This window comes from Clarias gariepinus, chromosome 9 (assembly GCF_024256425.1).
Source record: "Clarias gariepinus isolate MV-2021 ecotype Netherlands chromosome 9, CGAR_prim_01v2, whole genome shotgun sequence".
Classification (NCBI taxonomy): Eukaryota; Metazoa; Chordata; class Actinopteri; order Siluriformes; family Clariidae; genus Clarias; species Clarias gariepinus.
Genome location: NC_071108.1, coordinates 8487033 through 8501571, shown reverse-complemented (window position 1 = coordinate 8501571; position 14539 = coordinate 8487033). Strand labels below are relative to the sequence as shown.

The following is a 14539-nucleotide window of genomic DNA, read 5'->3' as shown; positions in this document are numbered from 1 at the left end:
TGTGTTATAGCCCTCATAATGTCCCTTAAAGGAGAAATCGGTCTGGGCTCTCATGGGCTACTGAGAGGCCAAGCATACTGTACATATACCACTCTTCTCCTAAAGAATCATGGTCCAGTACTGTTTGGCAGTTTCCTTGCAGTAGCACCCATGATTTAATTAAGGGTGGCATGCTGGGACAGCAAGTGTCTCCTTCTCACCCTTCCATGTTTTCTTGTTTGCATTCTGCATGTTCTCGGCATATCTCTTTTATTATATGGATATTCAAGTTTCCACCCACCTCCCAAAAAAGTTTCTAAAAAACGCCCTGCAATGGACTGGCATTTCATCCAAGGTATTAAACCCAGGTCCTGGCCTAATCTCCTGATTCAACACAACCCTGGTTACTAAACATGAATGAATGCTGAATAAACTTAGTAGAAGTGTTAAATCAGAAAATTATCTATTTAACTAAGCTACTGATATAAGTCCAAACTTTGCTCCACAGCAAAGTACCCAAGTAGCTGTGGTTATAGAGCACCCGATTGTTCCTCCATCATGTCCTTGATCAAGGCATTTATGTATGTGTTTACAGTATGGAAGGAGACAAATTTTTCATAGGTCAATTAAATGAGAGCAAGTGTAGAGTTGGTTTTAGAGGAGCAGAATTTGGCAGTCCAGCAACACCATGGTAAGTGCAGACTATTGATTGGTCAGATAAATAGGGGTTTTAAAAGCTGCCGTGGGAAATCACTGTGAACTCTGCCAGCTTCCTGCTCGGTCCGAACCTCACCAACGTCAAACTACATCCTGTGACTGCTTCCTCCCCATGCACTGGTCAACAAAATCCCTCTTGATGTGGCACACCCGCTGCACATGTCAACACGCTTAACCACTTCCTCTATATACTATACATGAAGATAGCAGGAAATAGTCTGCCAGGAAATGGATGTATTTGCATGTGTCTCTGTGAGTGTGTGTGTGTGTATGTGTTTGGAAAAGCTATTGGCTAGCTGGGTGATTTCTCATGCTCATGAAGATGAGAGGAGCTTTTCCTGTGTGGTGAGAGGACGCACAAATGGAGCTGAATCTCTGAGACAGCCAGGAAGAGGAAAGCAGAAACTCTCACCATGTCTGCAGGACATGTAAACTGATAAGAGATTTACAACTGAGGAAACGGAGTAGACGAAATATACAAAAATAAAGCATGGTGAGGCTTAGATAACCGAATGGACGTAAGGACATACCCGCTGTAGAGTCACAGTGTACTGCTCCCACACCGTCTCCTCCATTCCTGAGGTCTGTGGAGAAACATAAACATATTAATATCACCTTAATGTTTTATCAAACAGAATATTATTTGAGTAGTATGGTTGTGAATACATGAGTGACAGCACATAAGGTGTAGGTGCATTAAGCTGGACCAGCTGCTTTGGTCTCATTGTGACATTTTTTTACTCCACAAAGATTTTGTTTAGTAACTTATTTAGCAAGAAATACTAAACAGATTTAATATAACTATAATCTATCACTGTTAAATTAAAAGGTAAATGTTTTGTTGTTTTGTCCCACTACTTTAGCATTTTTAGAACTAATATTATCATATTATAGATACATCGATCTAAAAAATAGATAGATCAAAAAAATCTGGACATAATGGATCTGGATACTATAGATCTTTGTTCAATCCTTTATCCTGTTTGCATTTACCAGTCCAGGATATTACCATCTCACTTATTTTATAGAACTCTAATTTGAACAATATTTATACCTATAATGGGTGTCACAAAGGAATAACAATCTTATCATTGAAGCTTATCATTGAAGCTGCTTTATAACTAACTGGTAGATACAGTACATGTAGTACAGACTAGACCCTAGTAAGAAAAAAATGGTAGACACGGGTTAACAATTCTATAGACTAACATAAGACACAAACCACGGGAAAGGCCCCAGAACCAAACACACAAGTTTAGTATTAGAATGTAGATTTAATTATTAAAGATAAAGGCCTTTGAGCACTACGAGAGTGATTGATTGGTCCTCTCGGTTTATGTGTAACAAGGATATGATTTTTATATGATATATCAAACAGACATTTTTACTATGCTCATATCAGCACTGTACTTTTACTTCCTAGTTATGGTTTCACTGAGAATCAAATATTGAAACGAGATTGAAATAACAAAAACAGCAAAATTCCAGCATTTTTCTATTTATATAAATTCTTCTTTATATAGAAATAATTTGATATTACTCAAACAGGGCACTTGTTAAATATTGTACTATATTAAACAAAGCAGTGCAGATGAAAGGAAAAGTGATGTACTATTGGTAGCGGTACAGTCGGGTGGATGGTCCTGCTGTCTCCTTGTTTTACAAATAGTTTATGGACATTTTTATGTATTTAATGGAATCAATGTGGTACAGAGAGAAAGAGAGATAAAGAGAGATAGAGGCAGAGATAGAGAGAGAAAGAGAGACGGAACACTCTACAATGATTCCATGTGAACTCATTTGACTGTACTGCTGCCCTTGTGTCCTCTGTGAACAAAACTACAGTTCTCAAATCAAAAACTATCCATACACACAACATACACACGCACATGCGCGGCTCGAGGGTGTGAATGTATCCAGATAAACAGTCAGACATCTGTGTCAATTTGATGACCCGGCAGACAATTATAAACCCAGTAAAACCGCAAATCTCTATCTCCACAATCAAACCCACACCTAAAACATGATCTCTGGGCCTGTCCACACGGAGACGCGTTTCGCTGTATACGTATACATTTTTTATCGTATTGGCGTTTCGTCCACACGGATCCGGCGTTTTAGGAGACTGAAACCGCTATTTTTTGAAACCGGGTCCCAAAGTGGATAAATCTGAAAACGCCACCCTTGCGGTTTCATGTGTACGGCCAATCCGTATATTTTGTGAAACGATGATGTCATCACATCACGTGTCGGCTGCGTCACACATGACAGCAACAATAATAATGGCGGACCACATGATTGTGTTCGTGTTGCTACAAAGCCTACTAGCTTTATTACAGCAAAATCTATTGCTTCTATGAAACTGTTATGAGCAACAAGCGATAATGGACAACACCATTTTGGTTCGTATACAGCGCGCAAGGTTATGCGCATGCTCAAAGTCTTCTTCTCCGTGTATAGTTTATCTCTATGGCAGAATTACAGCGCCCCATACTGGTCTGGCATATATACTACACTGTTTTCAGTGGTTTCATGTGTACGCAATTTTTTTTTAGAACGAGGGAAAAAAATTATCGGATAGGGAACGCACCGGCTTCGTGTCTACGATCAAACCTGCAATCAGACCACTAGTCTGGTCATGATACCAAATTTTGTCTTTCAATCAACATTATACTGAATTTCAGTATGTGTATAAATTAATCCCCTAAACAAAACACTCCACAGATATTTCCACATACATCATGTCTGAACTTCTACATACAAACTCTACAACTTCCTCAAACTGCATAGACATCATTTCAGAACTTCCTCAAATTCCATATACATCATCTCAGAACTTCCTCAAACTCCATGGACATCATCTCAAAACTCGTTCAAACTTTATAGTCATCATCTCAAATTCAATTAAGGCATTAAGCATAATCACGCCATGATTTTACCAAACACCACTCCAACACCAACATTCCACAAGATCTCAACTACTCTGCTATCATTCCACAATTCCCTTAAGCATCACAAACCCCAACCAATCGTCGTACATTCAACCTATGCATCAGAAGAAAGAAATAAAGGTTACCCAGTAAATAATCTTAAAGGAAATATTTATAGATTTTAATATATCTTAGCTTCTTTATCTGGAACGAACAAACAAACCTTTTCTCAGAACTGAGCATGTGACACAATTGGTTATGTAATAAGCCCCCTCCTTTTAAGTGCGGCAAGAATACACCGGATTACCACAATGTTCTAGAGGGAAACCCTGTGGGAATTAACACATATATATATATATATATTTTATATATAGAAACTTTTAGATATGCAAAGTTTTAGATAATAAACTTCAGATTTGGGATTCCATTTCTAAAACACACTCACCCTCAGAATTAATATTAAAAGGCTCTAAAGTATAAATTATGCATTTATTAAAGCATAAATATGCGATGCTTTTATGCTATATTGTGTTTTAATATAAAACTTTAAATACTTCTCATACCTAATGCAGTGATTTAGAGAAAAAGAACCATATGGACTAATCTGTATGGTTGACCATTTTTAATGTGGTGTCTCAAAAGACATATTATTTTTTTTTTGTTTTGTTTTTTTAAATGGCTCAGCTTGTGTCAAAAGTTTGTACTTCATATGTTGTTTCTCTCTCTCTCTTTCTCTACACACAGCATATTGAGACGTAACCCAGAAACCCCGGTGCCCAAGAGCACAGCTCTCAGGTCTCACTTAAGGAAAGTAATCAGAATAAGGTCAGGACTCTGGCCTTCAGCATGACGCTCAGGCTGCTAGGATCCCTGCAGCGCTCACTAAAACACGTGTGTGGCTTTTAACTCACTTGCTGACTGGTGTTCTTGTTGCTTCCTAATTTTTAACAATACAATGGTCCGATATACACGTCATAGCGTACACCTGCATGTTCACGGAGCTATCCATAAAGCCGATAATGTGACAGCAGCACACTGCAAAATGTCATTCAGATTACAATGATGTTTCATTTAAAATCCACTACATATCCTTCTTTTAGAATCCTTGAACTTCCATGTTTTAGGCATCATAAAATCCTAAAAATCCCGTTTCAAGTTCCCAACGTGTCCTCAAAATCTAATCACACCACTCCTTTCGGTCACCTGATCAGTAAAGTGAAACTACTTGCAGTGCAAGACAGCGGCTGCGGTGAGCAAACTACATGTGTTTAATAGACTTTTGGAAAATGGTAAAAACCAAGACAAATGACGTTAACACACTGCTAGTGGCAGCATTACCCCAGCATTAATGTACTACAGGTATGTGTCGCTAAGTGTATACTGTATGATACATTGTGTGAAATAGGACATCAGTGATTGGTGTGTAACATAATGACATACAAAAATCAGTCATAATGTTAATATTACAGAACATTAATACATTAATGCTGATTATCAATTGTATATTTCAGTAAACCAGATGACAGGATCATGGGTATCCAAGGTTCATTACTAAGTGTGGGGACCAAAAGTTACCCTGTCTTGTCTGATCCCATAAAAAGAGCCAATGCTGACCATGACAGAAAGGAACCAGAACACCCTGTGCATCACAGCCTCCTGCGCACTGTGTCCGGCAGGCAATGAGCTCAAGGCCGCTGACTGGGTCTCCAAACTTTCCAGATCCCAATCTGATCAAATACACATGGGATGCTCTTAAAAAAAACGTCTGATCCACAGGATCCACTGCCAGAGACCACGATACACCCCCCAGAGGTCTTGTGGAGTCACGCCCCAAAGGACCAGAGCTTCCCAGGTGGCACAAGGGGAACCTAGACAATACTGGGCATAATGATTTATGTTGTAATGTATTGGCTGATCAATGTATACTTAACAAAACTAACAAAAATGTGGAAAACTGTATTGTAACCTTCTGTTTACCCTCTAAATTAACACTTCTCTTTTTTCTCTTGCTCCTGCCATCACTTACACTGGTTTGGTGCAACAAAGTGCCAAAGTGCACATTATGATAATATTTTCCTGCCATCTGGCAACCGAAACATTCGATCCACACTGTCATACTGTGTAACAGTTTATTTCCACAATCCATCAGACTCCACAACATCTAGGGACTGGACTGACACCAACACACAAAACTGAAAACCACACACTATCTGCAATTCTGGCTATTTTTTTTCTCTGTTGATTTAAAAAAACAAAACAAAAAAAAAAACACTGTATTGTATTAGTACTGAATACTGTATGACCTGTAATATGGCTGCAGCCAAGCAGTGTGTAATGTCAATACTTATTGCATTCATATTGTATTACAACAAACCTGTTTTTTTTTTTTTTACTTTATCATAGGACTCTGTACTGGTCAGCGCTAATTTTTTTGTGGAATTGTATTGTGTATCTTTCACTTTTATTAGTTTTATTTAACATAATATTGATACTAAAATGCATACTTGAATGTTTTTTAAATTTTAAATTACTGGAACTGGGCTGAGAAGCCTTCAACACATCAAATCCTGGAAGGATGGTGCTGAACTGTCAACTTTGTGGAAGAAATGTGATCGCAAAGTAAAAAATCATGCATGGACAGGGGCGGACTGGCCATCGGGAGGACCGGGACATTTCCCGGTGGCCTGACGGTCGTTCTGGCCTGCCGGCTGCCGCTGTGCAGACGATCAGCCTGGCATGTGATAGGCTGGTGTATAACTACGAATTAATTAACCAATCTCTCAATTTACGAATCTGGCAATGGAAAGGGAGGGGAAGATTAGAAGATCAGGAGGGAAAATTACACTCCCACATCACATGTCAGCGACGCACTGCCTAATATCTGACTAAATCGTTCAAAAATTGCAGAGCAACTAGATGTGCAGAGTGAGAGAGAGAGAAGGATTCAGTGAAAGCCTTTATATCTCTTTTGATTATTTTGCCTGTCCACAGTCTAAGGATTTAGATTTTTTTTTAAGTATCAAGTTTTATTAAGTATCACCCAATTCAAACGCCTACTGGTGTACTAGTAGTGCTAATTACTTACTGTTTACTCTTACTGGTCTGTTCTACATAATGCCATAATTGAGTAAACATTGTTATCTGTTACTTACGCTGTCATAGGTTTTGTTAAGTTTATTTGTGTTTGTGTTTCTGATGCATTTGATATACTAGAGTTTTGAGCACTGAAAATACATAAAATGTAAATATTTCAAACATGTGTCTCTTATTATCTCTTTTAAAAAGCCAATTTTCTATTTGTCATTGGTTTGGTAGTATAAATGGTGTATTCCTAGTGAGTTGTTAAGGGCTATTTTTTATTCATTTATATTGCATCTGGTAGTCTACCTGTTACAATAATAGGGTTAGCCTACAAGTTTATCAGTCCAGTAGATTACATGAATAGGGTGGTGGTGACTGCAGCAGCAGAGGTGGCCTGGGAGTGGAGTCAAATTCCCGGCCTGAATTACTGTCCCAGTCCGCCACTGTGCATGGAGATCACTTAAACGCTTGGTGAAGTTTCATGGTAAAAAAAAAAAATCAACAGTAAAAGTCATAGCTGTGTTTAATAGTGAAAGTAAGAGCATTTCCATACGCACACACACACACACACACACACACACACACACCATGTGATGAGAACTCACAGGATTAGGTCTAAACAGCTGTGCGGCCATAAGAAAACCACTTAGTGAAAGTAATCAAGAGAAAAGGCATCTCTTTGCTCAAGAGCATAAAGATTGGATATATATATATATATATATATATATATATATATATATATATAAATATATATATATAGTAAATACAGTATATACATTATATACTGTGACAAAACCATGGCAGATGTAGTTACAGCTTTTTGCAAAATCACAAAAAAATTTACACTCATATGACCTAAACAATTTTGACAAAATATTTAGGGCTTTTGTTTTTTTACCCCCTTGTGTCTCTAAGATATCATGCACAAAATTCTCTTTGTCAGTGTGCAATACTTCTTGCAAAAAAAAAAAAAAAAAAAATCCTAAATCTGTTATAATTTTTCCTATCAAACTGTGCATAGCAAGCAACCTAGAAACCTGAAACGTTCTCACCCACTCATACACACACCCATTACAGCTGCTATCACCCATGGCTCTAGTCATAACTAACCACACACCTGAAGTACAACCAGAGCAGCTCTTTGTCAGCGTTAGTGGAAAAGCTGTGAGACTGAAGGAAGAGTGAGAGCATGCGGGTGTTGATGCTGATCAAGCAGTAAACATGGATCTCTCAGCAAACATCACATAAATAACATGTCAAGGCTAGTGTAAGGCCATAAAAAAAGCTACAACACACAAACACACACACACACACACATATATACAGCTGGGAAAGCTAAAAATTCACCTTCCACATGAGGGAATCGGGGCTGGAAACACCTGCTTCCCTGCTCTTACGCAATGGAAATGCAGTGCAATATACTGCAACATACCAGCCAATATATACAGGATTTACTGGGATCAGGGTCATTCCTAATATTTGTTATACCTTTTAAATCCTTGAAGAGAACAATTTCATATTTTTAATGAAACATTTTCAATTGTTTTCGTTATACGGTATATAAAAACATGGCATTTTTTTGCCACTCTTGTCACTGCACAGGACATCGTACATCAGCCATAACAAAACAAAGCATTTAAAAAGTAAATACAAGAGCTCAATTTCCTACTTAAAACTTTTTCACGTTAATGAACTTTTTATTTCATTTACCTGTGTTTTATAATAACATTATTCAGTAGCTTTGTTAACACCGACCATGTTTTTTAATGCGATTGAGATCTTCCTGATAAAAGATCACAACGTAACTGTACTGTACATGGACGCTGATGCGATAAAATGTGACTACACAGCTCCATAAACAACGAAATGTCACGCACTGTCGCCTTTCCATTAGGACCAGCAATTTGATCTACAGTGGCTCTTCTGTTGGATCTAACTACACGTGCCAACCATCACTCCGTACGTGCATCACTGAGCCTGTTGACCCTATTGTCGGTTAAATGGTTTTCCTTCCTTGGACCACTTTTGGTTGGTCCTGACCACAACAGACTGGGAACATCCCATAAGACATGGAGTTTTGGAATTGCTCCAACCCAGTCGTCTAGCTATCAAAATTTGTCCTTTGTCAAAGTCGCTCAAATCCTTACGCTTGCCCATTTTTTTCTACTTCCAACAAATCAACTTCAGGGACAAAAATGTTCCCTTGCTGCCTAATAGATCTCGTCCCAACTCCAGGTGAAACAGCAATAAGATAATTAATATTACCCACATCACCTGCAGTCAAAATGTTATGTCTGATCAGTGTAATCTACAATGTGACTGTGTGATATGAACTAGGGTTTTAAAACACATTGTATTTTTTATCTATTTATAGTTACATTTAATCTGGTCCACAAAACGGTCCTGTTATCAGTAACATTCCAGCAACTATAAACTCCAGAACTCACTGAGAAACAAAAAAGTACAGTTTGTTGATGAGGAACCACAAAGGACAACGTTGTCCATCCTTAAACAAAGTGCTGAGCATAAACTGCTAAATTTGCAGATATGAGAGATAATTTTGTGCCTTTAATTTCCATCTTGCTATGTTTGATCGTGTCCCTATGCTTCCTAACAGAATGGAATAAAGGTGCAATTAATTTTTTTCATAGGAATAGAATAAACACCTGCCTGTTTCTGCAGTTATCTAATCAGCCATGTGGCAGCAGCACAATGTGTGAAATTATGCAGGCATACATAAAGAACTACAGATAACAGATAATGCTCACACTGAACATCAGAATCGAAAACCACAGTATCTTTAACTTTAACCATGGCGTTATTGATGGTTTTAGATAGGTCGATTTAAGTATTTCTCAGACAGAATGGTGAGAAAAACAAAAACCACAGTGAGTAAGAGTTATGTCAGTGATAAGTTGTTAAGCACCCCCAAAATGCACAACAAACCAAATCTTGAGACGGATGGATTACAACAGGAGCAGATCACATTGCTGCATAAATGACCCGGTGTACAGGTGTTCCTATTAAAGTGACCACAAAAAGTGCATGCCCCATAACCAATATAATAACCAAAAGGCCACAAATACAGTATAAGGAACGACCCTGATCTCAGTGTATACCCTTCTTCACTATACTGCTTGGCAAATCTTTGCCTGCATCTGCATCAACATCTGCATCAGCACACACAGGTACAATACACACAGGACAAGATTTATTTATGACTGCCATGATATTATCATTGCATCCTTAATTGTAATAAAGTAAATCTGTCTGCAAAGTGGAGCAGTGAGCGAACGCTTTTATACACTGATCATACAGACACAACATGGAGACTCGCGCTTGGAATCACTTTACACAACTGCAGCACCTGAATGGCAGTGAGAGTACAGTCACGTTACAGAGACACACAGCAGTGCGGTGCAGAGTTTCAGTTCAAACTCACTGTATAAAGTACACTACACGCACACACACGCACACACACACGCGACACTGATGGATGGCAGAGCCAGAGTACAGGAGCTGCAGAGGCAGAGTATTACAGTGTCAGAGTTCAAATCCTACACACACACACACAGACACACATACACACACACATACACACACACATATACAGAGCATCACGGCAGAGGAAGAATCTGACTGTGCGCTATGCGACAGGAGTCTACACACATACACATACTGTATACGCACACTCTGACATGCATAAAGTCAAGCTCATTTTGTATTCCAGCATCATCACCATGACTGCTGCTCCATGCTACACACACATTGATCTCTCCCACAGGACTCCCGCAATATACACACATGCTTGAGTCATTTCTGTCCTCACTCGCGGCCCGGTTTCCATTCCAACACGGCAAACAACCAGAAGCTGCATGCAGAACAACGCAACTAAGTTTAACAGCGGTTAAACAAGCAATCTCTTTGCCTTCTTTTACTTTTCCAATGCACACGTAACCCGACACACAGACACTCGTGGCAAACTCCAGAGCGGCATTGACTAGCACATCAAAAAGCACTTTCCGCACAAATCAACTTGCTATGAGGGGGAGGGGAGAGGAGGAGACGCTGCCTGAGGAGGGTTTTATCATCCCCGGAGGATGGAGCACGCGATTCTCTCTCTCTCTCTCTCTCTTGATCTCTCTCTCTCTCTCTCTGTTTCTCTACGCCCCCACCAGTCTGAACAGGCATGGTGGCGCCCGACTGGGGGCATAGAGGATGATGGAGTCGTCTCTGAGCGGCCGGCTGTCGGCCCGCACCTCCACACGCACTCTCCGGCCGCCCGTGGCTCTCCGTAAACACACGCAGCAGTTCCATGGCAGCCAGTCCACGTTCATCTCTCCCCATGGCCGCCCGTGCTCCAATCTCATTAGGAGCTGTGGCGGAGCCGATCCGGAGCTCGAGATAGACGGGAGAGGGAGGAGGGAGGAAGAAAGGGAGGGTGAGATCGGCAAGGAGAGGGAGGGAAGGAGGGAGGCGGGGAGGCTAAAAATAAAACTCACAGAGCCTTGGCGAGTCCTGAGTGATCGGACGGCGCGCGCCCACTTTCGGCACAGCGCCGTTTTCATGGCTTGGTCCGAGAGCCAAGCTCAGCCGTCTGTCGGCTGCTGGCCTGACTCACACAAACGCACACACTCACACACACAAACCCACCCGCACGCACACAGCGTGGAGAGGACTCTTATCTCCGATCGGCATCCGTCTCTCCCTCTCCTCTTTCTGCTCCCGACTGTTATGTAATCTAAATACAATAATGGCCTACATACTTGTACACAAACACACACACATGTCTTCACTTACTCAGGCTCACACAGACATACACAATTCACACATTTTCTCTCTGTCCCTCTCTCTCTCCCTACACTCTATCTCCCACTGATCTGCAGTAGATGCCGTATGTAGATGCCGTTATCTGCATTACACTACTGTACACTCTAATATTTCCACATTGCACCTACTCTTTAAAGTGTCCCGCTGTTTTAAAGCTTTTACAGTAGCTGTCACTATTTAGAACAGAAATAAAGAATGCGGACGAAATATTGTTTGGGCGAGACACCAGCATTTCATCTGCTGGTGTCTCAAAAAAATCATCTATTCTTAGAGTTGCACTCAAGATTTTTGCTCTTTTTAACAACCAGTCTATACCACGTGTAATAAATCCTTACAGAAGCAATATTACTGGGATTTCATTGAATCCTGAACTGTCCTGAATGACACAAACAGATGGATGATAAACTGGGTTCAGGAATCTGATGCACATGAGGGCAAATACTGTATCTCTCAATGACTGGTGCGCATGGTTTTACTTCGTTGTAGACACTCATGTTCAGCTTATTGGCAGGTTGGATTAGGCGTGATCCCTTTAAAACCTGGCAATATTAACGTGATCCCTTTAAAATCTGGCAATATTAACGTGATCCCTTTAAAATCTGGCAATATTAACGTGATCCCTTTAAAATCTGGCAATATTAACGTGATCCCTTTAAAATTTAAAAAGAGTAGTCAAATTTTCCACACATAGTGGGAGTGGTTAGTCAAATTCTACATTTTCCACAGAAAGTGGGAGGGGTAAGTCAAATTTCCCGCTGGATTGGGGAATTAAAAAACCTCCTGCAGAACTGAGAGAAATTAGTAAAACTTTCCTTAGAGAGTGGGAGGGATTAGTTAAATTTTTCAAGAACAGTGGGAGGGATTAGTCAAAAATTTAACAGATACTGGGAGTAGTTGTAAAATTTTCCACAAAGAGTGGGAGGGGTTAGTCACATTTTCCATGGGCAATGGGAGGGGTTAGTCAAAATTTTCACATAGTGGGAGTGGTTAGTCAAATTTTCCACAGAAAGCGGAAGGGATTAGTCAAATTTTCCACTGGATTGGGGGGAATTAAACAAACCTTCTGCAGGACTGGGAGAAATTAGTCGGACTTCTTACAGATAGCGGAAGGGATTAGTCAAATTTTCCACTGGAGTGGGAGGGATTAGTTAAATCGCCCATTGGATTGGGGCGGGGGGTTAAAAAAAAAACCTTAGTAAAACTTCCCTCAGAGAGTGGAAGGACTTAGTAAAAAATTTTCACAAAGAGTGGGATGGATTAGTCAGATTTCCCATGGGTAATGATAGGGATTGGTCAAATTTTCCACACATAGTGGGGGTGGTTAGTCAAATTGTCCACAGAGAGTGGGAGGGATTAGTCAGACTGGGAAAAATTAGTCAAACTTTCTACAGATAGTGGGAGGGATTAGTCAAACTTTATATAGGGGCAGGCGGGGCTAGTCAAACTCTGTCTTATAGTGGGTGGGATTAGTCATACTTTCTATACGAGTGGGTGGGGCTAGGTAAACTTTCTACAAGAGATAGTGGGAATTCCTTTGTGAGTAATTAGTTATGTTTTCTGTAAAAAAAGGAGGGATTAGAAAAAACCTTGTACTAGACATGGAGGGATTAATCAAACTTTTTATAGAAGTAGATAGGGCTAGTCAAACTTCCCATAGGAGTGGGTGGGACTAGTCAAACTTCATATAAGAGTATTATTCCAACTTCCCGTCAAAAAGGATGACTGGACAGGGTCCCTTTGGACTTTGGACCCTTTGGAAAAAAAAAAAAACAAGCAGAACTCAAGCATGTCAAAAGGGACACCAAGTCTAGTTCTTCTTGGTATTAATTCATATGAGAGAATATCTTTAAAATATACGTCAAATAGAACGGAAGCTATTGAAGAAAACTATTTCAGACATTCGAACTTGCTGTGACCTTGACCCTGTTTGGATCAATTTTTAAATCGAATGGGTTTATCTGCTGGTTACGGTGATAACATCATATAAACCCTACAAACATCAAACAACACATTTTTGAGATAAGGGCACCAGTGAGAATCTTAGATACAAAAACATAATGCTTCCTCTACTCAAAAAAAAAAAGAAAAAGGATAGTTTCTTTCCCAAGCTTGGGGTTTCTTATCAGTTGAGATAAGAAAGCATAGTGCAACAAATGAAAGACTGAACAGCAGTCACACAAATGCTTACTGATCTACACTCCTTTTAAAGATCCTTTCAGTTGATGATATATTACTAAACAATCCTTTGAACTGCAAATAGTCAAAGCATTTAATCATAAGCTTCTTTATAAAACCAAAAATCAATAAATAAATCTACAACATTGCACATACACAATGTGGGGTGAGAGGTCAAGTAGCATAAAAGTAGCATTTTATGTGTCCAATGAAGAATAACGGTTAAATGCTTTGAGTAAGTGTAGTGTTGTGTAAAAATCAGCTCACCATCCAACCAAGAGAGCACTGAAAATTAGCCGTAAGGCAACAAACACCCATTTATGTCACTGCCAGCACCACATTGCCTGGAATGCACGCGTGCCAAAAGGGACACGGAGAGGTCAGAATCTGGTACTGATATAGTAGATAAAGTGGTGTTTACGGGTGTGTTTATGTGTGCATCAGTTGTTATTAATCACACATCACACTTATTACAATGTAGCATTACTTCCAAGCTACAGATATGATTGTTTTATGACCTTAGTTCAATTCAAAGTTCAAAGTTCTTGTTTGAATAGAATGTAAATCTAAAAACTGCTCATGTCCCTTTAACACATTTCAGCACTGGGATACAAACAGAAGTCTGGGGCAACTGATGACTTCCTGACTTCCTGCATCAGGGCTGAATCACACTGCCATGAGGACTAATCAGGAAATGAAGTATCTGCCACAAAATCTCATTTAATTTATTCTAGAGGCTTTTAATTAGCGGGCTAATGCGCATGCTATAGGGAGCAAAATGTCAATCCGCTTCAGAAGAAGGAAATCAAATGGATGTGATTGACTAG

The 14539-nt window shown here is 39.7% G+C and overlaps 1 protein-coding gene across 4 annotated transcripts in view; it reads right to left on the bottom strand.

Annotated features, from left to right (window-relative positions):
- LOC128529788 (tight junction protein ZO-2) overlaps positions 1-14539 on the bottom strand; it is a 59169-nt gene that overhangs the window by 25303 nt on the left and 19327 nt on the right. For 2 of the 4 annotated variants that reach the window (XM_053503309.1, XM_053503310.1), the window contains exon 2: positions 1227-1280. In XM_053503309.1, coding sequence (XP_053359284.1) covers positions 1227-1280 — 54 coding nt within the window. Of the gene's footprint in view, positions 1-1226; positions 1281-2308; positions 3165-10966; positions 11062-14539 lie in introns of those variants that run through there. The other 2 variants (XM_053503308.1, XM_053503311.1) reach the window with 2 other exon arrangements.